Source organism: Mixophyes fleayi, chromosome 1, assembly GCF_038048845.1.
Source record: "Mixophyes fleayi isolate aMixFle1 chromosome 1, aMixFle1.hap1, whole genome shotgun sequence".
In the NCBI taxonomy this organism is placed as follows: Eukaryota; Metazoa; Chordata; class Amphibia; order Anura; family Limnodynastidae; genus Mixophyes; species Mixophyes fleayi.
The window spans coordinates 358,667,707-358,695,219 of record NC_134402.1 but is presented as its reverse complement, the minus strand read 5'-3'; the positions used below and the strand labels follow the sequence as shown (position 1 = coordinate 358,695,219).

Sequence of the window (27,513 nt, the reverse complement as noted above, 5' to 3'; positions counted from 1 at the left end):
GATGTTGAGCTAGCTTTTCTGCAGACCAGCCTATACTGCTTCACCAGACCATGCACTCTTGTGTGGCTGTTTGAATTAAATACACCTTCTTAATTTGTAATTATGGATCATAACTATCTGTTACATGTGATGTTATTGATGCCATTTGTATTTCATCATTCATTCAATTATGGCTTTGTATTTATTATCTCAGTGTCTTCATGATAAAAGAGATTAAAAAATAAAATAAACAAGTGTGAGAAATAGGTAATACATACAAGGACATTTCTAGAGGCACAATAATAGCTTGAAAATAATCTTGACTATAATCATGTAGAAGTGTATTTAAAAAAAGACCCCCAAAAAATTTTTAGTCTAATTTTGCATTGATAACCAAATAATTTTTTTTTTTTATATATATAAAAATGCTAACAAAAGAAAGCCCCATTGTTAAAACCAAAAACAATATAAAATTCCCACTGATACCCTAACAATCTGGCAGTAAACAGGTTAACTGAAACACTAGAATACTGCAATATGAGCGGATACTTATGCGTGGATAAAAACAAGAGATTATGGATTGAATTAGCACTTTCACTCCATTGTGCAAACATCAATCCTGGCACCAGGACAAATGTTCTGTATGTTCTATAGAAAACACAATGGAGTCCACATGTTCCCAGTGCGGGGACTCAAAATGTCAACTTACTTCCTGAACACCACACTCAAAGCATTTGTTTTCTTCCACTGGTTCCGGAGTTTGGCAGTATCTACACACTGGACATCTGTAACATAGAAGAGCCATTACTTTACACATGAAAGTTTGTAAACATGTGGATATCATATGACTAACCGGGAATATGTGCTGCAGGCTGGAAATAAAGTCCCTGCACCACCAACTCCAACCCCTACACACCTTTAAACTACAAAAGTTAAAAGATGAAATATGAGTTCTCACTTGACATCATCAATTGCTAGCAGATACCATTGCTGAACAATTTGTTGAATGCAATAAAAAAAACAAAAAAAAACCAAAACCTCCCACTTAAAGTATTAGTTTAGTAGTACATCTAGGCTTAGAAGTGCAAGTAATTTGTCGTGGTTGTACAGTCAGTTTCTAAATTACTGTGAAAAGCATAAACCCATAATTTAGCATCATTTGGATTTCCAATATGGACTGCTAAAACAATGCAGGTACAAATTACAAGAAAAGTTCACAGTAGCTGAAATAACAAATGACCACTGTTATTGACGATTAAATCTCTGAATATTAGAGTCAAAATACTCCCAGCAGCCAAGGATTGCATGGGAGCGTTATACCATAAAGCACCTACGTGGTGTCCTCCCAGCGCTGAAGACACTGGCTATGGAAACTGTGATTGCAGAGAGTTGTTAGAATTCCATTTACAGATTCATCCATCCTCTCCAGGCACACTGTGCATTTAGGTAGCTCCGTTAGATCCATCACTGGCAGGCTTGCACCCTGAAATTGATATTTCAATATTTAGACTGTAATGTATGTAAAATCACTGCCATAGGCAAAGGAGTGAAACAAAAATAAATAGCCGACAATTACTTCATAAGTTCATAGTAGCTAAAGACATGACCCATGAATAAAACCTTAACTCACAAACACTTGTGTGTGGATCATGCATCATCATCATTTATTTATATAGCGCCACTAATTCCGCAGCGCTGTACAGAGAACTCATTCACATCAGTCCCTGCCCCATTGGAGCTTACAGTCTAAATATATATACACACACACACACAGACACATGCATGTACGTAACAGGATCATGCAATAGCATTTGTTACATTTACATCACCACTCAATTAACTGTTTGAGCGATAGTTCCAATCAATAATATTACATATCTCACTTACAAGACTACAATTCTTTCAGACTCCTCACCATCACCAAGACTTAAGGCCCTTACACTATTTTCCATTGTTGCCCACTTGTCCCAGTACTAAAAGAATGTTTTGGGTTTTTGATTTTTTTTTATAAAAAATACTGTATAGAAAATATAGGTTACCTAGCACCAGGGTGGTGTACATATCTTTCTTTTACCTTCCATTAAAAAAAAAAAAAAAAAAGTTTCATTAAGCTTTATTTTATTAAAATGGCTCATTTTACAGAGCACATCCTAAATTACAGCACAGACAAGAAAAAGATGTAGGAATACTTACGTAAGCATGTAAGAAAACAAATCGTAACAATTACAATTCGTAAAATTTAAGGAAATGGGGAAAGCTAGGCTTTCTGCCTGTGACATTACTGAAGACTATTATATGCAACATAAATGTGAAATAAGCAACAGAAAACAATAATTTTAACTAAGTGTCAGAAAATGTAAGCATTTCAAGTTGTCATGAAATAAAGAGTTTAAAATATACATTTAGGAATGTTATAATATACCTATTAATTTTGTATAACATATTTTATGCTTAATGACCCTTTAAGTTCCTTCTGCAAAGAAGAGTGAAATGTGAAATTGCATACCAGGATCCCGAATGCACCCCATACAATGAGAACAACTGATAAAATGTAACAACTATAACTTGGGTGCAAAACAGGAGCTATCAAAATCCATGTAACAGATCCGGTACTCAATTTAGCAAGTATGACAGCTATTAATGAACTACAAATCCCAGAATGTTCAGCTAACCACTTGAGACAAAGGTTCTGACAGCCTCTATAGACTGTAGAATATCATTCCTTTCATTGTTTTAGTGCCACAAGCACATAGTTTTAACATGCAAGTAAAAATGTGGAATACAGACAGTTCGTAAAGGATAGGAGGTTGTTCCACTTCAGATGTTCAGGCCATCAGATGATTGATTCTCACACTGAGCAAGTTTATGTCAATACAGTACAAGGTTTATTTAAAACCACATGTAATATACTCACATCTTCAGACTTAAACACCTCTGCCCTTTCCACATAGACCAGCTGGCAAACATCCTCTTCAATAGAATTGAACTGACGTCCGTTGCTTGACATGTAGAAACTATCTGCATCCGCCTGGATAAACGAGAAATGCTTTACTATAAAGCTTGTAACATTCCCTCTACTATTAGAATAGGTAGCATCCAGGGCTTCAGCACAAGCAGAGATTAAGTAGTCCTGAAACTCCTATGGCACATGGATATCTGTTTCTCTTCAATAATGGAGATCACCTGATGTGTTAAGCACAGAAATGTCAATACCTTCCATAACAATGTTACACTAGATCAATCTTTTGTCATGTTTTTTTTCTCTCCACACCTGCCACAAAATAGTCACATGGAATGATTACCCTTTGTTGCAGACAACACAAGCGAAGTGGGTAAATGGTGATAGAGTTGAATGCACATCTATCAGGACTGTTTCACAGAGCATATTAGGGCAAGAAAAATAATATCTGTACACACGTGTGTATATACATACGCACACACCGGAATGGAACGCGTTTTAGAATAAGAAAATACATCTTTATCTCTCTCTAACTATATATATATATATTTTCTTTTCAAGCTGCACTACCATCTAAATTGCAGAACACTCTGTGATTGCAGCTTGATTGGTTCACCCACTCACACATCCCCTCCACAGTGTATCATAGCCGGTTTTTGGCCATGGCTGTGAGATTACGCACTGCGAGATGAAACCCCAGGAAAAATAGCTGCATGGAGCAGCTCACAGGTGAAGGAATAAGTAAACTGTACATCACAATGCAGAAAACTAGGAATGGAGTCTGTAGTGTTTGTGTGATAAGGTGCTAGCAGTGGCTTATGTAGCCAGTGTGTGTAGAAATTATATACCACCAGGCCAGTGAAGATATAAACCTGACCTCCTAGGCAATATAAAGAGCTTATAAATTGGATGATGACGGCCTTTGCAACCAAGGAAGATCCCTGTGCTTGCCAAGGAATGAAAAGTCAGGTCACAAATATATTTAGAACCAGATTATATGCCAGAACCAATGACATAGAGAAGTCATTATTTGAATATAATGGATCATATGAAAGTGAAAGGGGAAATAATAGAGGAGTTAAGGCCTTTAATTTGGAAACATTAGAAGTCCTACTTAAACATATTTATAAATCTATGGGTATACAACATGTAACAGTAGCGAAGTCCCTACAGGATGCTTTCTCAGAGAGCAATTAAAGGAAACACGAGGTCTTCTTAGTGCGTAGAATAATTAAGGATCTCCTAAATAAAGATTGGGAACAAGTGGACTTGCAGCAGTCTAATCTCAAGAGGTTGAATTACATGTATCCTATTAGAGGTGAGAAAGCCTCGAAGAGAAATTCAATTCCTAAAGTAGGTGCCGCTGTGGCCAGTTCATCAGCAAAGGCTACTATACCATTAGAGCAGGCCTGTCCAACCTGCGGCCCTCCAGGTGTTGTGAAACTACAGGCCCCAGCATGCTTTGCCAGTAGACAACCTGTTGATAGCTTGTAGTTTCACAACACCTGGAGGGCCGCAGGTTGGACAGGCCTGCATTAGAGGATGGTGGACCATTAAGGTATCCAATGCATAGGAAGATTGATGTTTCAAGAAATTAAATTTTTCTGTAGGAACAACAATTAAAGCACGAGTAGCAATGGCCTCAGTTTCCAGAGCATTGAGAAATTGGTTGCATAATTTATGCAAAGATACTCAGGAAAAATAGAGTATCTGCACAGAAATATGGATATCGTGAGAAAAGGAATTGATTTTCTATGTGATGCTGCTTTGGATATCAATCATCCTTATGAAGGTTCATTATTATTTGGAGACAAGCTTGATCTAATTATACAGAGGACTCTCAGGTTCTGCCACAGGACAACAGAAGATCTGTTTCCTCTTCTTCTTCCGGTTAGTGCTTTAAGACAACAAGAAAATATCTTCCTGGCAAACAATATACAAGAGAGTGAGACAGTTTAGAGGCAATCTATACAGACAAACGTTTAGCTCCTCTAGAGGCAAAGTAGGCAATCTTAGAGCTAAAAATACATGACTTGAAAACAATGCAACGTCCAGAAGAATTTGTGGATTCCAAACACCAAACCTCCCCACTGTATGTTGAGGCTTTGCGCGACACTCTACAAACACTATTACAGAAAACCGTAATCTCACCTGTCCCTACCAACTAACAAGGCACAACGCTTTATTTCAAACTTCACTACATATGTTCTCGAGACATTGTCTCCTTGATGCGATTTCATGCAAGGATGGTCAATTAAAAAACAAAAAAAATACTTGAAAGTGTAGATTAAATGAAGATCTTTTTATTTTGCCTCTATACTGGGTGTTGGTTTTCCTTGTATCCACCCCGTGTCGTTAATTGTGTTCATCCCATTCATAATGGCTGCCAGGGAGTCAGAGGAGGAAACAAAAGCAAATTAGCTACTTAATTTCCTTTCCGTAAAGGATTACATGCTGACCTAATATATCACACACATGTTGTATGTAATATTTTTCAGTAAGTACTCAAAGACATATGAGGGAAGGATGAGACAGGTTATACTTGGTGAGGTGTTTCCTTTTCCTGTCTCTGTCTGCTGAGCAAAGGGTTAATCCATGCTTAATGGGTGTCATGGAGTCCTTCAAGGAAAGGAAATTAAGGATAACTAATATGCTTTTCTTGAATGAGGTGGGTTATGTTAACCTATGTGAGACCTTTAACCACTGAGTGGAGGTGTAACAAGAGTAGGAGGATTTAGGAATAGTGTTACATGTTGTGATCAAAGTAGAGCTATTGTGAAGAGAGGGTGGGCTTACCTACTATATTAAAGAAATTAGGACTATTTGATAAATCCTGAAGAAATGTGTTTTCAGGGCATGCTTAAAACTTTCAAGACTAAGGGCTAGATTAATTGTGGAGGGTAATGCTTTCCAGATTTGAGATGCAGTGTGAAGAGAGAAGTATATTAGGAGTTTAAAAGGGGAGGATGATAAAAAAAAAGTCCCTAACAGATCAGAATGCACATATGTGGCTAGGTCTCCCCTTCCACCATGCATGATATACTTTAATTTAAATATTAATGTAAATAAAAAAAAACAACCATTAATTTTAATAAAGTATTTAAGTAAACAAAGTAATTTGGAAATTACCATGGTGGTACAGAATTGATCACATCCCCTCTAGCGGTATTGTAAAGCTGCTCGGCACATCTGGAACCAGGGCGCTGTGGTGCCAGTGGGTCCTCTCTCTTGGTGATCCCAGCAGTGTTTGGCTGCCCACTCTGCTCCATAGAGCTGGGAGACGGTGGAAGCAGCTCTGGGAGCCCTCCCTGTAACTCCGGGGAGGGTTCACTTGAACCTTGTAGGAGCAAGTGTAAGAAGGGCCCCTACTGTATTTAGGCTGCTTGAACCTGGTTCCCCATGTGGGGACTGAAGATGGTGGTGTGCTGCCCCTCTCCCTTTCCCTCCAACCTCACAGCCCAGATTTGGTGGTGCCAGGATGGAGAGAAGAGGAGGGGAGACCCCTTCACACCTAGTACCCTGCAGTCCTGACTTAAAATACATGGTAAGGAGGAAACAGCAATCACCAGTAAAAAGGTGCGGCAGCTATACACACTACTCTCACCACTACTTACAAGGCTCTCTACTCTACTGCCCCCTACATCTCTAACCTCCTCTCCATTCACACTCCTGCCCGCTCCCTGCACTCAGCCAATGATCGCCGCCTCTCCTCCACTCTCATCACCTCTTCCCACTCCAGAATCCAGGACTTTTCCCGTGCAGCCCCCCTTAACTGGAATGACCTCCCTCGTTCCATCCGTCTCTCTCCTACTTTGTGCTCCTTCAAACGTGCGCTGAAAACTCACCTCTTCCGTAAAGCCTACCAACCATCTACTTAACCACCTTACCTCCTCCACTCAATCTTCCTTCTCTCCCTTTGCCTCTTCTGGCTCCCCTTGTGCCTGTTCTGTCTACCCTCCCCTAGGATGTAAGCTCGTATGAGCAGGGCTGTCTTCCCTCCTGTCTCCTCACCTGTTCTTCTACTCCTTGCTTATTGTATTAGCCTGCGTGGAGTTTCTGAAGTATTTGTATTTTTTGTTTATTGTACTGTACTGTTTCACCCTGTATAGTCTTCTGTTTGTACTGTGTACGGCGCTGCGGATACCTTGTAGCGCCTAACAAATAAATGATAATAATAATAATAATACTCTGAAGGAAGATGAAGGATACCCTAAATATCAATTTAATCTATTTTTTTACCATCAAATGTTTGCTTTTATAGTTAGGTAGAGACAAGTGAAGAGTTGTAGTAAATAGAAATAACTTGTAACAAGTGCAATGGCTGGCAGAAAGTAGCAGTGTAGTACAGCTGTTAGCAAGGAAAAACAATCTAGAATCCACATTCAAGATAACTGGTTAAAGGTGAGACACATTCACTGGTGTGAACTGGTAACACACTCATCCCCAACGCCAGGATCAGAGTGCAAATTTGGCCACACAAAAGTGGCCAATCTTGACGTGATCCCTCCATTTGGTGCTCCAGCAAAATGGTCTCGTCCAGCATTACTGCAGTGGAATGTTTACTACAGGAGCAAAGCTGTTTTTATTATAACTTTAATGTTTATAGTCATTGTTAATTAAACGGATTAAGTAAACCAACACAAAGTAGACACCTTTTATCAGGTGTAGATTGACAATTACCTGGGAACTGAATTTTACCAGAACCATGTACTGGTTTGGTGTTGAGTCTCTGATGATTTTCATATGCTCAATAACTTCATTAAACGGAGCCACAAACTTCATCAGATCATGACTGGTCATTGTAGCACGAACTGTAAGAATGCAAATCATGGCACTTCGCCTGACGTCCTCTTTCAACGATGTCATCTTACTGAAAAAAGACAGCATATCACTCATTTCTTACAGCAGGTTGTAATCTACAGTTACAAATCTATTCAAATTCTATGCGAGTGGCATCTATTCATAAATAGGTATTATGTCAGTCTTCATTCATACTTCAGCAGTAGTTTAATCTTGGCTTTTATGACAAAAGAGGGGAACTAGAATTTTTTAACAGAAAGAGTTCTTCAGTACTTTATTCAGCTAACAGCAATCAGCAAGGAATGCTTCACAAGATAAAGCTAATCTGTCAATCGCTGGCAGCTAACGGATTTGCTTTCTCCTACTTGTGTAATGTGATGTCAGCATATTACATGGCTGTTTAGGTCATGCTGCCAAATTCTCTGCCACTAAGAATATCAAGAAGTGACCGAAAAAACCCCCAAAACAATTATCCTAAAATTAAAATAAGACTATATGCAGTGGCCAATTTGTATTTGAGTCACTTGATGCTAAGACAACACTTTTTTTCTTACACTGCCCTGTTATATTCACCTAACAAAATGACACAGATGTGTTAAACCGAATACATGTTACTCTCTAAATAACCTTTACAGTGCTAGCTTTGACTTGTATTTTGAGATCACAGTGTAAAGAGGAAGCACTTGTCACATTATTTACTATTAAGAGAAAACAACTACAAATCAACCAGAAGTTAAATATAAAATAAACAAACAAAAGGTACAGGATGCGTCCAATGAGGAAAATAAATTTATTAAAACTCAATGAAAAATAATAATGGTAGGTCTCACATGTAATTATGTGCACATATAATAAGGCGAGATCACCCCATATTATATGTGCACATAATTACGTTGATTGAATCACACACTTTATATTGTGGCTATAAGGTGTACTGGCCAGACACCTATTCCTGCTATACTACATAGAGACCATTTGCAATATACATAGTTATTATTAGAGTCATGAATGCTATGTATTTTTATTATATGCAATTTATCACTGTATTGTATCTGGTATACATGTGAGACCTACCATTATTATTTTTCATTGAGTTTTAATAAATGTATTTTCCTCATTGGACGCATCCTGTACCTTTGTTTGTTTATTTTAGATTGATATGAGATTGGCAACCTCAAACAGTAAATGCGACAAGAGGATTAGTTATATCATTATTGATATTATTAACATTTATTTTTATAGGATTACATACATGGTTGTAGCATTATAGCCTTATTGTTAGTACAGAAGTTAAATATAATGAAGTCAATAATGATGACCACTTTTTATTGAAGTAAAAAACAGCTTTTATTATAATTCAAATTTTTAAGTAACAGCCATTATTATGTTCCAAATCCAAACATCCAGCAATTGAACACGTATGTGTGTGTGTCAGGGAATATAGATGACTGATGTGAATTATTAAATACCCTCTGTAAAGTGCATAAAGTGGAATATGTAGGCGCTATATAAAATAACATTACATAATAATGGGAGGTGCGGAGATAATGATATAGACGTAGGATGAAGCCCTACATGTGGCATGTATTAGTCTGGAAATTCACAGCCATATGTACGAGTATGGGATCTCTTAACTGGAAACATATTATTCAGAAAGCTCCAAAAACGAGAAAGGGATAAGAGGAAATTATTTCTGAAGCTTGGCAAAATTGTTACACACACAGAAATTATTACAAAGTGTTTCCCCTTTCACTCATTCCAAGGAAAGTCACTAAACAATGGCATTGTGAGGAAAGACCGGTCTTTCTAACGTAATTTAGCATGTTTTATGCATGGTGCTCAAAGTGATGGAAAAATCTCGTATCCAGAAAAGACAAGCATTCCAGATAGCAGATCCTATACCAGTCTTCTGTGTTTGTGTCTTCAAGCAATCTCTGAAAACCTACCTCTTCAGGCAAGCTTATAATATTCCTCTAGCACCCTCTTAACCTCACTAGGTTACATATCCTTTAAACAGTTCACACAAGAAAGACAACAACCCTCTGTGTGACTGGATCATATGGCCCACTAGGTACTCTTTAAGTCTGCATTCTGGCTGGACCAATATGCAATATTTGGAACTTGACCTCATGTATCAGACTCCCACTGTCCCATAGATTGTAAGTTTGAGAGCAGTGCCCTCTTACCTCTCTGAATTACCCAGTATTGTTTTATTACTGCATTTGTTCACAATTGTAAAGTGCTACGGACTTTGCTGGTACTATATAAATAGATGTTGATATATGCAAATTGCTAACATCAATTAAGGAAATATTAATTGCTTCACAGAGTATACACACAAAAGGTTGTAGTTCACTGCTCATTTGGTAACCATAGAGTTTGAGTGCTTAATCTTGAAAACAGTTTTCAAACAGCTACTCATTAAATTTAAGAACGCTTATCTGAAATTACAGATACTCACTGAATGGATGTGTGTTTCGGAATAAATATAAATCAATAAAATATTGGAGTTACCCACGGTAGTTAAATATCATGCTTTTGTGTTTCTTTAATTAGTAAAAGCATGTAAACAAATAGGGAACATATTGGTTCCAGCGACCACATACCCACTTGCTGTTGTTTTCAGGAGCACATCATCTTTTGGATGCTACCTACTCTATTTACTCACGTTCACTGCAAGCGATTGCGAGGGAGGTGGGTGGGGGGTTGGTTGTCAATGGACCGCATGTGCAACCACTGGAAACACACACCATGTCATGACATGAGGTATCACTAAAGTTTTCGGAAAACACCAGTGGGTAACCAGCTTAAATACTTCAGATTCATAACTGCAACATTTGGAAAAAATGTAATCTATATAACCTTACATATAGGGAGGAATGTACTTGATAACACAAAACACACAATCAATAAATTGTTAATCTACAGAAGGTAAGCATAACTGCAAACAGGAAATATGCAAATATTGCAACTTTGTTAAAATTACTAAAATGTGTAGCAATAGTTATAGATTTGCAGATCCACAGAGCCACAAGGATCCCAAGGAGTAGCCTCCTGGATTACAAACAAAAGAAGGTTAACAGCAGAGTGCCCCTAGTGGTCACTTACAATCCGCACATGAACATCTTGGGGAAAACTGATGCTGACCTTCAACCCATATTTCAGAAAGACAATAGACTGAAGGAAATATTCACAGATTTACCTCTCCTTTTATACAAACAGCCTCCAAATTTAAGAACTTTCCTCGTTAGAAGTGCCCTCCGATCACCATCAGAGACTGGCACCTTCCCTTGCAAAAACAAAAATGCAAAACCTGCACCCATGTCCTACCAACAAACAGTCCACATACCCAACGGGACTATAAAATAACTATCACATTCTCATTTTTCATCCTCCAATGTGGTGTACGTGATACAGTGTACAAGGTGCCCTGTGGGAATATACATTGGAGAGACAAAGCAGAAACTGCAATCCAGGATGAATTTAGAAAGACACACAATAAGGAAGCTAAGCAGGAAACGACTATCCTACAATGAGAATCTCTAAACCAGTGAAAGCAGTCTGCCAGTATGTGGAAACCTGTCTCCTGTATTGTATGTATCATGCCCAGAATAGACAGTAAGTAAAGTACTGACTCAAAGGACCACCATGAATTATCCACACGTCAGTGCTTCAGAATTGGAATGTCTTATTTGCACACTTATCTCTAGTGATTTGCTGAAAAACCCATAATATTTTAATATGTTTAAAAAAATAGTGCATTATATAATAAAGAAGAACAGAGTTGCTTAAATACTGAAGTGATACAGGTGTGCTTACTTTGTTTTATATAGGTGCATAATGCCATGAACTATTTCCACTGAGGGATTTCCACTGAAGAAAGTTATCTGCTCAGGCAGCTGTTTTGAAGGAGAGTCAGGAGTGGTTGTATTAGAAGCTGCCAGCGAGTCGTCAGTTTTCTCTGGGTGTGAGGCCACCTGAGTATCTAAAAGAAAATAAAGCAGAAATAAAGTGATCTTATTTAATTATTTTAGCTCCAAATTCAAAACAATGCCTTTTCTCATATGACGGGCATAGCATACCTTTCCTATACACTCTCGGGGGCATAGATAAACTCTCTTACCCCTCCTACTACCACCACATACATTTTCACACAATGTAAAATATTATTTTACAAAACACTGACACATTCTCTAACAATTTCATCTCAGCTGTGCATGAAGCCGAGCTATTTATATAACTTACACAGCATATATGCGAATATGTCTGTACTTTAACAAAACCTGATCTTTGCGCTTGGTCATAAGAATGAAACTTGCAGTGCAAATAAATTCAATGGTAGGTCTATAACCAAGCTGGTACTCTACATAAGTGCTGCTTTCTGTAAACTGACCACATAAGCTGGCAATTATCGGGTAACTGGCCTAATATTAAAATGTGCGTGGCCCCTAAGAGACTTGATGCCCAATAATAATCAAATCAAAGTTAATTGGATCATTGTCAGACATGTTGGTAAAAGCAGTTGAAAGATTACAGCTATAAGTGACCATCTGCTTGGCCAGACCCTTAACAACTTTCACTCAGGCCAAATATCAGGATCAGCCTGTATGTGCCTGCTCAGCTTAACAAAGTCTGCACTTTAATATTTCGTTTTTTGTTTTTTTTATTTCAAATCTCTTTATATTGCATTTTGTTTGTTAATTTTTCATTGAAAACAGCTAATATTTTGATATATGATGAAATTGTAAGCATCCAAAATAAAACAAAACAATACATTTCGAAGCCTCCACTTGCAGCTTTAATAAAATATGACACCACAAACTGCCTACTTAATCAAGGTACCAAAACCATGAATGCAGCACATGCTGAGTATTGGTGTGTATAATGAAGTCTAATTCATATATGCATGCTCATTTGTTATATTAAATAATGACCAAATTAGTCTTCTTAGTCTGTAAATTAGGTCTTTTTTGCTTGCTGACAGATGAGTTCTGGGGCATACTGTTGCCTCTGCAAATAAGGGAGGGGTAATTCACTATGTTTTGCTAATTATAAATTGATTGTATTAGTTTAGAAATCCATGGGGAGTCTGCAGCTGCCTTAGGGTAAGCCTGGGTCTCCCATCAGGGCCCGCACTCATTCAGGGTTTTTAATGCCCCCACTGCTCCCTCACATGGAGCGCCAGCATCTGCCATGTAGAAGAAGCAGCCAGCGGCTTCTTACATGTGAAGCTGCTGCTCCTTCATATCAGTGTTACCCTGGGAGTGAGGCGTTAGGCTAGAGAGGATGCAGCCCCTACATTCTGCCAGCTAATGTAAGCAGCAGGGTTGTGGGGTGGGTTTCTTTCATTGCTTAGCATTAGGAACATAATATTAGCAATAGCAATTTGTAAGTGGTAGATGTCATACACATATATTATAAAGTAATGAAGACTTGTTATATCCTGACTATTACATAGGCAGGATATAAATTAGGTCTTTTTTGCCGACTAGTAGATTAGTGCAGTTTGTGCACCTGTATCGGATTGCCCCACCTATTATTGGTGTACTTTTGAAAGGTATACATTGAAAAGGGAACTTGCCTTTGCTCATTTTTTAAAAATTATCTTAACTGACTGGTTAGAATAACTTTAATCTTCTTTATTCAGTGATAAAGACATCTATGTCAAGTAACAAAGTAAAATTTTATACAACTGTAGAGCAGATGCATGACCATATTCACCTGTACTTGGACCTATGGTTTCTATTATCATGTCCGTCATTTCCCTCCTCCCAATGTGTTGATGCAGAATTGCTGTCTTTTCCACTGGCGCCTTTCCTTCCAAGGAAGCAGCTGAAGTACGTAAAGTCTTCTCTTTAATTTCCTCATCAGACATCTCGGTGGCTGGGCAGGAGCAAAAATGTTAATGGGTTGAGTTTTCAGGACGGTCAGAAAACAATAGTGCAAGCAGCTGTGGACAAATCTCCCTGTGAATTTGCTAAACCACTGAAGCACTCTGCAGGATAGAGTAAATTTGTTGTTGTACATTGCTGAATAGATGGTTCAAACTATCATAAATCACTAATTGCACCTTGATGAGAGACAGTCCAATGCCCCTGTAAAAGGGGAAAGACATAGCAAAGCTACCCATCTGGAAATGTCTGCTACAAGTCATAAGTTATGTACAAGAAGAAAGAGGTAGGATTGTCAGATTGTTAGTGTTCCATTATGAGTAATAAATTGTTTCCTCTTATGTAATGAGGAGACTATACTCTACTTTTCAAGATGAAGGGGTTGGGAAAACTCTGCTGTACAGAAAATAATGAGATGCATGAACATTCCAAAAATATCCAAAATATTATTAAACAGAGTTGCCTGTTACACATTTTATGCAAGTTATTAATTAAGCTATGGTAATTTGTGGATATAAGCCTCAAGTATTGGTTTCTTGCAGTGTCCTTTAATACACATAAGCACAGGAAGCATAACGTGCACAGAAAAAAATGCTCCATGCTAAGGCATCTCAAATTTAATTTAAATTATGTTTGTTTAAGATATGTACTCAGAGAAACATGAGATGTTGTTGTCATTAGTCGAACACTTGTTTTGAGCCATGAAGCACCAATGAGTTTGTGTGCATAATATATATATATATATAATCACACACACACATCTACATTACCAGATTTTTTCTTTGCACAGATCAGTAGCTACACCATAAAGAATATATCCCTGTGTCTCAGAAGTATTATAAACAACAAAACAGGTGACATTTGAAGACGGTATATATATCACAACTCATTGTGTTTCTAGAGATTTTTGCATGCAAAATAAATGTTTATGTTTGACATACATATCCTTGCAATAATTAAAATATATATTCATATTTGGCAGAGTTACAATGTTGTATGTGAAATAAGCTTGTGAGGTGGTTGGGTACTTTATTAAATAAGAACAATTTTCAGATAATCCTCTAATAAGCAAAGAAAAGATAAGAAATATACTTTAAAGAAGGTGACAGTTTCAAAGACTGTTGAATCTAAAATACATACTCATATTTCACACTATACTGAATCCATCTTATGTCCAATTCAATCATGTATAAAAGGCTCTAGGTGACTATGTTAATAGTTCATTAATAGTCTTCATACAGGAAATATAAGGCACATAGCAAAATTTTCCCAAGAATTATCAATTGCAATTGTCTTCAGTTATGTCAAGTTGGTTTGACTTTTACAGATGTCTGTTCTTGTTGCTAGTGTCACACAATGCTACTTACATTTTAGCTTTAGTTTTAAAGTGAGGAATTTGTTACTTTAAATTAAATTTAAACACAAACAACTAATGACAATACACACTTTTTTTTTCTTAAATAGCAAGTTTTCAACCTTTTTAAACGACAATGAAGCATTTTTCAAGGAGGATCCCCTATAACTCAGTATTGCCTTTACAAAATGGCTCTGTGGGGGAGATTTATATGTACCACGCAATATAAATAAAGAAGTCTCTTTCTCTTGGAAAATATTTGGTTTCTGCCAATAGAGTGTAACCTGATCGCTTAGTCTGAACCAGCCATGAAAGTCCCAAAGCCTCTGCACACTATAACACTTAGCAAACTGTAAACAATTAATAGCAGCTTGAATCAAAATGCAAAGTAAACATGAATAACTCCATGTATCACCTTACAGGTAACTAGAGTGATTTATGTTTAAGAAAATCCTTTTCTTCATCAGAGCCTATCAACTCTCCTCTTAAATCACACCTACTCCCCCCTTTACACTATTCCACCCTCTCCCCCCCCCCCCCAGATTGTAACCCCTCAAGAGCAGAGCCCTCTTCCCTTGCAACTTCCTTTTTCCACTACCTTTGCCACCATCACACCAGTGCCTTCCCACCTATCCCCAATCAGGGAGTGTGATCCTATTTGCTGCAGCCATACTCCTGGGAACAGGTTATACTTGTGCATGCTGATTTACTCCATTTTCTGTCCCCTGCTCTTCATGCCTCTTTCCTCATGTTATGGTGAAAAGCGCTCCCCTGCCCAGCTCCTCAGTGCTGCTGGTTAGGCTATTCATCATCTTATATTGTAGTGTAAGGCAGCACAGTGGCTTAGTAGTTAGCACTTCTGCCTCACAGCACTAGGGTCATGAGTTCGATTCCCGACCATGGCCTTATCTGTGTGGAGTTTGTATGTTCTCCCCGTGTTTGTGTGGGTTTCCTCCCGCAATCCAAAAACATAATAGTAGGTTAATTGGCCGCTATCAAAAAATGTACCCTAGTCCCTGTCTGTCTGTCTGTGTGTCTGTGTCTGTGTGTCTGTGTGTGTGTGTCTGTGTGTGTGTCTGTGTGTGTGTGTGTCTGTGTGTGTGTCTGTGTGTGTGTGTGTCTGTGTGTGTGTCTGTGTGTGTGTCTGTGTGTGTGTCTGTGTGTGTTAGGGAGTTTAGACTGTAAGCTCCAATGGGGCAGGGACTGATGTGAGCGAGTTCTCTGTACAGCGCTGCGGAATTAGTGGCGCTATATAAATAAATGATGATAGTGTACTGTTTTGTCCTGTTATACTGTATGCTCTTTCTATGGCACTGCAGACCCCTTGTGGGGCTTATAAATAAAAGATAATATAACAAGGAAACATCTAATTTTTACAGGGAAAGGTGTCTTTAATTAAACTTTTTAAAGAAGCAGAGGTGGAAAGACAGGATAAGACTGAATAATCTAATCATGCTTTATATATGAAATGTAAATGTGTGCATTTAGTTGTAATTTAAGGGAAAATGTACTTAACATATCAGAATCTTAAGAAATGATAAGTTTGAGCAAACTACATATCCTTTCAGGATACAGGCTGAAGTAAAGTATGTACTTTTTTGGAGATTTCATCACAGTTGAGTTAATGAGTCATGTGAAATCACTGAGCAATAAATTAAAATACATTAATGTGTTTCCCAATTATATCTTTCATTCTCATTTCAATAATTCATTAAGACTGCAGCTGATAGTACGTGTCAACTAAAGTACAATATCCCACGAACAACAACTAAAATCTCCAAACAGCACAATACAACATATCTATTGTTTTATTAGAAACTTAGTTATTCAACAAATACATGCTTTTTGCAAATATAACATATTATGGTATATACACAATGTTGTAGATCAGCACAAAACTAATGCAGATATCTTCACAAGCAGAAAACTGCAATGCATCAGAACCATCCTAGAAGAACTGATACGGCTATTCTGTATGCCAGTAACAGTTGTACTCAATAAAATATTGTACTTTGAAGTATACTGCAATTGGGAAATATTACTGTGACAAACTATGCAGCCTGTTAAAAAGGCGGAGTAACATATTTTATTTGTCATCTACATATGATTTGACATAAAGACGACTCTAGATAGCTAAATGCAGATATGACATTATTATGGATCCTCATTGCTGAACCCACAGACATGATAATGCACCATTATATTGTGTCATTTTATTTCCTAATGTAAATGTTAGCACCATGATGTGAGGCCCGACTAATATTCTCCATTTGAACCTAAGTATGCCAAGTCTCTCTAGCAAAACTGCAATCACTTGAGTTAGTTCTCAAATATATTTACTGTAACAGATTGAGAGTAACTAAAAATGTATCTCCAATGTGGTGTGTCCTGTCAACTGTTAAAAGCAACATGATGAAAACGATAAATTCAATGGTGACATGGCAAAATAATATGCATTAGCCGTGAATTAATTGGATGATTTAACCTGTCGTTGAAAAATAAAAGTTTTAACACTATTGAATTGTTATTGTACCATATCACTGTTACAGCCACCCGCGAGAGGTAGCAAATAATGATTAAATACAAAAGGACATGTAATGCTGAGACAGATACAATTGGGCACTACGGGATTTATACCAATATTTCCATGTCACTGGCATTAGTAGGCACTGGGAAGCCCTGGCTTGGGAGCTCACTCACCAGCACGGTATTGGAAGCCCACTGGCAGGGGAGAGTGGTCCGCAAGCTCCAGCCGGATGACAACCAGTGAAACACTCATATGTTTAGTCAGGCAGGTGCCACACACAGACACGGGCGGGGATTGGCCTGACTTCAATAACCGACGTGACCGGGTAGGAGGGAGCAGCACGGGAGATTGAGACGATTTTCCCAGACGATGTCAATATTACTAAACTTCCGGGAGTTTGACCCCGTGTCTCTGCCTCAGACATCTCATTGGTCGCCAGCGATGACTTGACAGAGCGCCGCCGTGGCCATGTTTGGTTTGGGAAAAAAAAATACCTGAAATGTTAAATAAAATAAAGCGTCTTGTTTGTCATTGTTTACCGGCTGTAAGATTCGTGTTACAATTACACATTCATGGATACAATGACATATGAGCGAATTTATTTATTTGATGCGGTTATTTTACCATTCCATTCTTATTACAATATACTGAAAGCTTTTTAATGCTTGAATGATGATTATTAATATTCTGTGTTCACCTTTTAAACAAGTACTGTATCTCCTTCCAGTCGGCTCCCTGAGTACACTATATCACTAATTTGTATCTGGTATTCAAAATGTCTCCTTCCGTAGGGACACCGCACAGTGTACAATTTCTTCTCTAGTGTTTGTGACTCTGGACCTCTAGGCCGCCTATCACAGCTCCCTCTGTCATCACGAGTTAGCGAGCTGATGTCCGCTGTAGGGTAAGTTGGAGTTTGACACTTTGCTCAGGACGACAATTAGATAACGAGAAAATAATTTCTTGTGAAAAAAATAAACAAATTCATTTAAATTAAAACAGAAGTGGGAAATAGATTAAAGAGTAAAGTGCAGAGATGATAGAAGACCAATAACAATTTCTCCAAATGATCTGTGAGCAAGATCTATGTATGTGATAGTTATTTTATTCAAAGCTAGAAGTGTAAATCTTATGTTGGAAAGTTTCATGTAGTAATGTGCATTATGGCAGCTAGCCCTAATTTCCAGGGTCAGAGATAAATTTTAAAGATTTGTTCCTGGAAAATGTTTCTTCCTGGAAATGTCCATGATTTTAAAATATTGACCAACTGCACATTACACTTGTTTATATTCTATATATTGAATGTAATTCTCACTATCTGTTTTTATTGGTTAATATTTATAGAAGAGGTTTATTTAACATGCAAAAAATTATATTATAACAGTGTGCAGTTAACATACTATAATAGGGGTTGTCAGTGTCATAGCGACCACACTGCGGCCCAAAAGCAATGAGGGCTCTGCTATCACCCCAATATACTGTGCTGGCTCATATTTGTTTGCTCTTTTTATGCCATGAAAATACCAGTGTGGCTTTTTTTTAGTGGTTTTTGGAGACTTTGTCAGAGTGCTTTGCCCCCCTGAGAATGCACAATGAGAAAATATCCTATATCTATTTAACACTGGTGAAAGGGAATATTTGTAGTGTAGTCCATCTAGTAAATTGCTGAAACCAAGGTCTAGGGATGTAGTGCCTCATATTCTGTTGACACACATAGCAATTAAATATGTACCACAGAAGAACTGACTGAGAAGATTTCATCTGCATCATATTTGCATGTTTTATTGCTGCATGCAGATGGGTCTAGAGTTGTATTTTTCTAGAGGCTTACTCGCTCTCGGGTTCTGTTTTTGAGTACTTCTTAAAAAAATGCGATCATTTGCATGAGCCCTTACCGCTAGGTAGCGTTTTTTGGGGGATTTTTTTCTAAAAAGTCATGATCTATAATTTTTATTTTTATTTCTGCATTATCCACGAGCATAAAAATGATTCAGACGTTATTTGTCATGCTGGCACACAGCATTTAAAATAAAAATGTATTTATGTATTTTTTATGTCTAATTAAAGTCTATGGGGCATTTTAGGTGCGGTATACTTAGAGGCATAGAAGACTTCTCTAAAATATTAGATTAAACATCTGTCAGAAGTCATTACACCACATGACTAACTGGATCTTCATGAATAGTTTACAAACCTAAACTATTTTATTGCAAGCTGCTTACAAGTGCACCGGCCATGTGATAGGATTGTTACCGTGCATTTATTCCAAATTGTTGGTACAAAAAAATAAGCTGTCATTTTTTCCTAGGTGACAATGCTGATAACCAGAGTTTTACAAGCTTCATTTTTAAGACCTTCCAAAGCTTCTTCAATTTGGAGACTCTGCTTTTTTCAGCAGCGGAGTTCAATAAGGTGGAACCATGCTTCAACCTGTGCATTTAAGGCAGTTGTTTTTGATATGGGAGGTGTCCTTCTTCCTTCACCCTACAAATATGCTACAGGTGAGAGTATATTATAGGGAGGGTGAATGTTATCTTCTGTGTATAGGTAAAGCAATACCTGCTGCAAATCAATAGGATACACAGCTGATTGACTGCTTACTTACAATCTGTCCCTATATAACATTAAGGTTACAATATAGATTGGCTCATTATTCAGAAGTGCAGTGATTATTTAATTACAGATTATGTTTACTTGTTGGAGATGAGTACAGACCATTAGATTGCAAGCTCTTGCAAACAGTGCCATTTAAACATTTTCCAGTGTATAATATGTTGTGTTGCTGCACTTGTTTCTATTCTTTAGCTTTATAAATTAAGAGTATTAACAATAATTGACTTCTAGAAAACTGAATTATGGCAATTTAGTTTATGCAGTTATCTTTGCATCCGTTTTCTATTGAATTATTTGTATAGTAATCAATCGGTTTCTATTTATTGCACTTTAGTCCCCCAAGGGGTTATCATAGAATAGGCTGTGAAGTGTTTTTGCTTTTCACCTGCCTGCATTTTTTTACATACACTGCAAAATATTGGTGATTCATGTCTGTAGAAGTTTTCCTGTGACAAACATAATATTTGTATCTTAATTATAATTCTCCAGTAAGGAACGATGCGAACACTGAAATGTAGGAGGGGAGCAGTGTGGAGAACACAGCTCTGCCCAGCAACAACTCTCACATATAGTCATGTTTTATCCGTTGCTGGGCAGAGCTGTATCTCTGCCTGCTTCCTGCATGTACCTGCTCTCAGCACTTTTTACTGGTCTACAGCACACCGTGATGACTGTTTAAGCAAAAGTGGCTTCTCTGTGGTCTTGTAAAGCCATTCACCAAATATGTTTTTATTGTAGATTATGACTAATATAGATGATAAAATTGGCTGCAGAGAGCTTATAATTCAAATTACTGGTGGGACCTGCACACTAGTTCTCTCACATCGGCCCTGTATGATATTCACATATATTAATAGCTATTACATGTGTTCACTAAGGTGGTTTTATATGTTGTTCAGAATGGGAAATCCGTAACAATGTTCCTAATGACACCATAAAACAAGCGATTCAAACGGGTGGAAATGGTGGACCCTGGATGAAATATATGAGAGGAGAGCTATCGGCTCAAGGCTTTGTGGAGGAATTTGGAAACCAGTGCTCAAAGATTGTGAGTTTTATTAGCTGTTTTTTTTTCTCTATTTTCTCAGGGCAAATCGGTCATTGTGTTTTTTGTGATTTCTCAAACTTCTGCGAGCAACCCTATACATATAAGCTTATTTTTGGTTGGTATGCACAATATATGTGGCAGATCTGGTAAATTTACAAAGAAAACAACAATATTTGGACATATTTTAAGGTTGTCTGTGAGGTGTTGCAAGACTTTTTAGTTGGACAAATGGACCTAAATCTTAAGCTGGGTACACACTACAGGTTTTTCACCCAATTATCATGCCAATCACACAATAAAGGACGATATTGCATTAGTGTGTACTCTCCCACGATCATGTTTTATTGTACCAATGCACATCATAGTGTTTGATTTTGTAAACTGACTAAAATTCTCCATCAACAATGGAACAATGTCTGACAAATTGTGAAGTGTGTATGCACTCAGGGCCAGCAATGTCAGCAGATCTCCATAGAGTTTACAGAGTCACAATCTTTTCAACGGTTGGTTGTGACAAATGAATAGCACAGATCTAAAGGTAAATCATGTAGGTGTGTACACATTAATCTTTCAATCATTGGTAAAATCATTACAGATATCTCATCAGGAGAAATTTTCTGTAGTGTGTAATCGGCTTTATACCACCTCGGATATGGTAGAAATCCATATTCTCCAATAGTTTCAATGAAGTGTCTTCTCCATTTGGGCACAATATGCTGCAAATAAGTATGCATAATTTATTTTATCATGTGGTAGCCCTGGTGTCCCCTTCCCTTTTAAATGTTATATGAAAGTTAGGAGAGAAAAACAGAGCAATTTAAACAATATGGGGTCAAATGTGACCTCACAAGACTCCCAAATTCAGAACTGCAATGAAAGAACACAATGGATGGACAACTGAGCAATGAACTCGCTGAAAGGGGATAAGCATTTATCTTCAAGTTTAATACCTACTTACGTACTAATTTAGCACGGGTCAAGTTTTTTAACGCTGGTTAATTTCATTCTTTTTCCGGGTGCTGCCTCTTTAAGGAAACACATCACATTGTGTGTTTTCCAAAGTGCAATATTGAAATTCCCTGTAGCACCTTTTTCTTTGAGAGAATAGTGCTATATATGTTAGGTGAAAGTAAAATACACAGCACTTCCTTACTGTGCTTTGTGAGTTAAATTACTATGTTTAAACTCCAACTTGAACTAAGGAATCGGCAGCAGCTGTGGTCTGAGTGCTGCTAACTTTCAACCACTTGCAGAAAAAAAGACACATAGCTGAGAACTGCAAGTAACAGTTACCTCTGCTCAGACAGTTGCTGTACTGTATAATGCAAATAAATAGTTATGGGTAGCATACACCTCTACCCACTCACCCATCCCCTTTTCCAAATCTTCAACCCTTCTGTCCTGCTACAGTGAAATCAATCCCCGGGCTGCTCAGCACAGGGCTGGTGTCTCTATCGGGGGGTATTGCAAAAAAACAGCACCTCCGTTCCAGGTGATGTAGAAAAGACACATAGATATGGCGATCAAATGATGAGATATGATTAATAACTTTTCCTCCTAAATATTGTAGACAGGAAGTCCAGTCCCAGCTCACAGTTTCCTTACCGACCTCACCAGTAATGAGATGGCAAAGCAGCTCCCTGAAATGACTGAGGCTATTCAGTGCATCCGAGCTGAAGGGCTTAAAACTGCTGTCCTCAGCAACAACTTCTTTCTACACAGCGGAGAAAGTTTCCTCCCAGTGGATCGTTCCCAGTTTGATGTGGTATGTACGATGAATACCCCCACTGTCTCTATAAATCCTCATAGAATATGTCCCACAACATTCGTCTGTGCAATCATGCAAGATCACATAATGTGCTAATTTCAGTTTATTGTACAGTGTTGTGATGGGAGTTATTTAATACTCACGGTTGTGTGTTATTGTAGATTGTGGAGTCTTGCATTGAAGGTGTGTGTAAACCAGACCCTCGGATTTACCAGCTGTGTGCAGAACGGCTTGGTATTCATCCGACAGAGGCTGTCTTTATGGATGACATAGGACATAACTTGAAAGCTGCTGCACAGCTAGGTTTTACTACAATAAAGGTAAGTGACTGTCTGCAAACACACAGTCAGTGCAGTTTGTATACACCTTTCTCCTTTGAGATAAATAACAATATAAAAAGTCGGACACCTGCTGTAAACTTTTGCTGAATTTAGCAAATTAAATCATAATCCAGATATCTCTGCCCATGTAGTGACAATGTAGTAATTTACATAGATCATGCCAACCTCTCTTTGAATATATTATTGCTTTTATTAATTATTCTATGCAAATTAGGATTATGATTGTCTTCAGTATTCTAGTGTGAATTTAGTATTCATACATTTAATAGATTGGAAAAAAAGAGTTATTATATAGGTATCATGTATTCTGTATGTGGCATCACTTCTGGTCTATTTCAAGTAAACAATTTGTATTCGATGTATGTAAATTGCGGTAAAATCCAATGTTTTTTTTCCTGCAAACAAAATAATTTGGGTAATCTATTGAAAAATATCAGTTTAGTCTAGTACAATAAAAAAATTCTGTATCTGAATGAATTTACAGATATTTGTATGTATCTGATAAATTTAAGTACTCTCTTTATGTAGGTTAATAATGTTAAGGAAGCTCTGGAAGATTTAGAAAACCACTTGGGGTTCCCATTAAGAGGCTTTGTACCAAGCACTCGTTCTGTGAGACCAACTATGGATATTCCGAGAGATTCATTAAACAAGTATCTGGAAAATATGTTTGGGGAGGAATCATCAGGTATGTAAGTTTGAAAACTGGTTAGAGAATATGGAACAGAGAGTTGTGATAAATGGAACATTTTCTAATTGGTCAAAAGTTTTATGTGGAGTACCTCAAGGTTCCGTGTTGGGACCACTCCTTTTTAATATATTTGTTAATGACCTTGGTAATGTTTTAGAGAGTAAAGTTTCTATTTTTGCAGATGACCCTAAACTCTGTAGGGTAATAAAATCAGAGCAAGATGTAGCTTCTCTACAGAGGGACTTAAATAAACTGGAGGATTGGGCGGCCAAATGGAATATGAGGTTTAACATAGATAAATGTAAGGTTATGCATTTAGGGATCAAAAACAAGAACGCAATCTATAAATTAAATGGAATTAATTTAGGAGAATCTATAATGGAAAAGGATTTGGGAGTGCTCATAGACAGTAGACTTAGCAATAGTGCTCAATGTCAAACAGCAGCTGCAAGGGCAAATAAAGTATTGGGAAGCATAAAAAGGGGCATAGATGCAAGGGAAGACAGTGTAATTTTGCCACTGTAGAAATCGTTGGTAAGACCACATCTTGAATATGCAGTGCAGTTCTGGGCACCACTCTATAAAAAAGATAATTTGGAACTAGAAAGGCTTCAGAGAAGGGCGACAAAATTGATAAAGTGTATGGAGTCATTAAGTTATGAGGAAAGGTTAGCCAGTTTAGGTATGTTTACTTTACTTTAGAGAAGAGGCGTCTAAGAGAAGATATGATTACTATCTACAAATACATTAAGGGTCAATACAGAGAACTTTCATGGGAACTTTTTACCCCGAGGACTATATACAGGACACGTGGTCACCCCTTAAGGTTAGAGGAGAAGAAATTTCAAAACCAGCAAAGGAAGGGGTTCTTCACAGTAAGGGCAGTCAAGATATGGAATTCACTGCCACGGAAGGTTGTGATGGAAGATTCAATAGATCTGCTTAAGAAAGGGTTGGACAATTTTTTGCAGAAAAGTGTATCCAGGGATACGACCGTTAATTAAAATGAAGGATGGTAGTGTATATAGTGTAAAAATAGGACTGCAATATTGGATCTGGGGGGATTTTCACAATTGAAACAGATTGGCGATTGCTTACTCTGGATCAATTTCAAATATAAGTGCAGGATCGCAGGAGATCCTAAATAGGTTGAACTTGACTGGACTGGTGTCTTTTTTCAACCTCATCAACTATGTTACTATGTAAGTGTCACAACAAAATTCAGATACCTACCTCGTTAAGAAATTTTTTAAAACTACTGACATGTAAACCGTTGTCAGTGAAATTACCTTGACTGCCTTGTCTTGTTCAACCTGCAGAGGTGATAGCTTTTTTATTTATGTTTATGAAATCTTGCAGGTCCTCTTCTTGTCCGACAGTTCAGTCATGGACAGTCCAACCCTACTTATTATGTTAAATTTAATGGGAAAGAACTTGTGCTGCGGAAAAAACCTCCAGGAAAGTTGCTGCCTGCGGCCCATGCTGTAGAGAGAGAATATAGGTAGGTGCAGTTTTAATGTCTACATTCTACTTTTCTCAGGCCATGAAAATATGTTCTATAAGTGAAACACACACATACAGTTTTCACCAACCACAGAACAGCCGGTTGGAGAATTTATGGCCCCATACTAGTGACTGCAATGCTGTATTTATATTATTATAATATACTGTGTGTGTATGTGTGTATATATGTATGTATATATATATATATATATATATATATCTCATCTCATCATGGACACCAGGGAACAGAAGGTTTTCTTTCCCAAGTACAAAGCCTGATCCATTCGAATCTTGACGGCCCGGGTCTTGTCACAATGCAGTCCCTCCATGCTTCTCTGCATGAAGCTCCCAGGGAAGATGTTCTCCACATTCAAGACTATTCCTTACGGAAGATTCCACTCCAGATGGTTTCAGTGGGATCTTCTAACGAAGTGGTCAGGGTCTCGCCTCAGATTGGACTCCGTCTATCTCAGGAGGCTCGGTCGTCCCTTCACTGGTGGAGGGTTCAGGATCATTTGGTAGTAGGCGGATCGTTTGCTCCAGAGTCCTGGATAATTGTCACGACGGACGCTAGTCTTCAGGGCTTGGGGGCTGTGACTCTTCATCTTTGCCTCCAAGGCCTTTGGTAAAAAACAGAAGCTTCCCATCAAATAAACATTTTGGAGCTGAAGGCCATGTTAATGGCGCTGAGGGGGGCTCAGGCTCTTCTTCTGGGATTTCCAGTTTGCCTCCAATACAACAATGCCACGGCAGTAGCATACGTCTACAAGCAGTGGGGGACCAAGAGTGCTAGGGCAATTCAGGTGGCAACTCAGATCCATGCGTTGTCAGGCAGGGAGGACTGCCAGTAATACTGGTGGCGCCCGAATGACCGAGCAGGGGTCTGGTTCACAGACATTCTGTCCATGGCGGTCGGTCAGGGGTTTCGATTATCTCTTTGCGACCTTCTTCAAGGACCTTTTCAACATCAGGACCTGCCTCGGATGGTTTTAACGACATTGCTGTTGAAGCCAGCCTCTGGCGGTCTAAAGGGTTTTATCCAGGTTTGTGAACACTCTTGCGGACTAGGAAACCTGTTTCTGCTAGTATTTGTCACAGGATTTATCGATCCTACATATGGTGGTGTGAGAGTAGAGACTGCCATACTGCGACCTTTAATCTGCCTCGTATTATGGCTTTTCTACGCCATGGTCTTGAAATGTGCCTCCATTTGGGTTCCCTGAAGGTTCAGGTGGGGCCTTATCAGTCTATTTTCAGTTGCGGTTGGCTGATATGCCAGACATAAGGACTTTTCTACAGGGGGTGTTGCACATTCACCCTCCCTATATGCCACCCACTGCTCCATGGGATCTTAATTTGGTACTTTCAATACTTAAATCTCCTCCTTTTGAGCATTTGCGGTCAACGGACCTTAAGTTCTTGATGTGGAAGGTGGCTTTTCTGTTGGCAATTGCCTCAGCTCTCAGAGTGTCAGAACTTGGGGCTCTTTCATGCGGGGAACCATACCTTATTTTCCATGATGAGAGGGCGGTCCTCTGCACTGTTCAATCCAAGATAGTGCCGTGGTTTCACTTAAACCAAGAAATTGTAGTTCCAGTTTTTCAAGAGCCTTCTACTCCTTCTGGAGATAACCAGACTGAGCTTTTGGATGCGGTCAGTACATTATGTATATATGTTCATCGGACTGCACACATTAGAGGTTCAGATTTATTTTTTTGTATTGTATGATCCCCATAAATGGGGTTGGCCTGCTTCTAAGCAGAGCATTTCGAGATGGTTTATATCAACAATTAAGTATGTTTGCATCAGGACGAACCGACCTGTGCCCAGTCACGTTACTGCCCATTCCACCCAGTAAGTGGGAGCTTCTTGGGCCGCGCAGAATGGGGTCTCAGCGGAACAACTATGCCAGACAGTCATCTGGTCCTCGGTGCACACATTTACCAAATTCTACCAGTTCAATGTTTTTGCGTCTTCTGACGCTTAGCTTTGGCCGTAGTGTTTTACAGGCCGGGCAGTCAGAGCAGTCCCTACCTTAG

The 27,513-nt window shown here is 38.3% G+C and overlaps 2 protein-coding genes across 3 annotated transcripts in view; one reads left to right on the top strand and one right to left on the bottom strand.

The window, feature by feature from the left end:
* Window positions 1-17,915, bottom strand: part of BRAP (BRCA1 associated protein) — a 36,554-nt gene extending 18,639 nt beyond the window's left edge. The window contains exons 1-7 of the mRNA XM_075178462.1: window positions 17,684-17,915; window positions 13,460-13,621; window positions 11,558-11,723; window positions 7,619-7,808; window positions 2,894-3,007; window positions 1,314-1,462; window positions 689-764 (exon numbers count right to left, since the gene is read on the bottom strand). Of these exons, the coding sequence (XP_075034563.1) occupies window positions 689-764; window positions 1,314-1,462; window positions 2,894-3,007; window positions 7,619-7,808; window positions 11,558-11,723; window positions 13,460-13,621; window positions 17,684-17,762 (936 nt within the window). The 5' untranslated portion in view covers window positions 17,763-17,915. The remainder of the gene's footprint in view (window positions 1-688; window positions 765-1,313; window positions 1,463-2,893; window positions 3,008-7,618; window positions 7,809-11,557; window positions 11,724-13,459; window positions 13,622-17,683) is intronic.
* Window positions 17,916-18,130: 215 nt separating this feature from the next.
* ACAD10 (acyl-CoA dehydrogenase family member 10) overlaps window positions 18,131-27,513 on the top strand; it is a 56,414-nt gene continuing 47,031 nt past the window's right edge. Inside the window, exons 1-7 of one of the 2 annotated variants that reach the window (XM_075178461.1) lie at window positions 18,131-18,414; window positions 19,819-20,011; window positions 21,023-21,171; window positions 22,742-22,936; window positions 23,101-23,259; window positions 23,809-23,968; window positions 25,331-25,472. In XM_075178461.1, the coding sequence (XP_075034562.1) occupies window positions 19,825-20,011; window positions 21,023-21,171; window positions 22,742-22,936; window positions 23,101-23,259; window positions 23,809-23,968; window positions 25,331-25,472 (992 nt within the window). In that variant the 5' untranslated portion in view covers window positions 18,131-18,414; window positions 19,819-19,824. The remainder of the gene's footprint in view (window positions 18,415-19,818; window positions 20,012-21,022; window positions 21,172-22,741; window positions 22,937-23,100; window positions 23,260-23,808; window positions 23,969-25,330; window positions 25,473-27,513) is intronic. The other variant, XM_075178460.1, reaches the window with a different exon arrangement.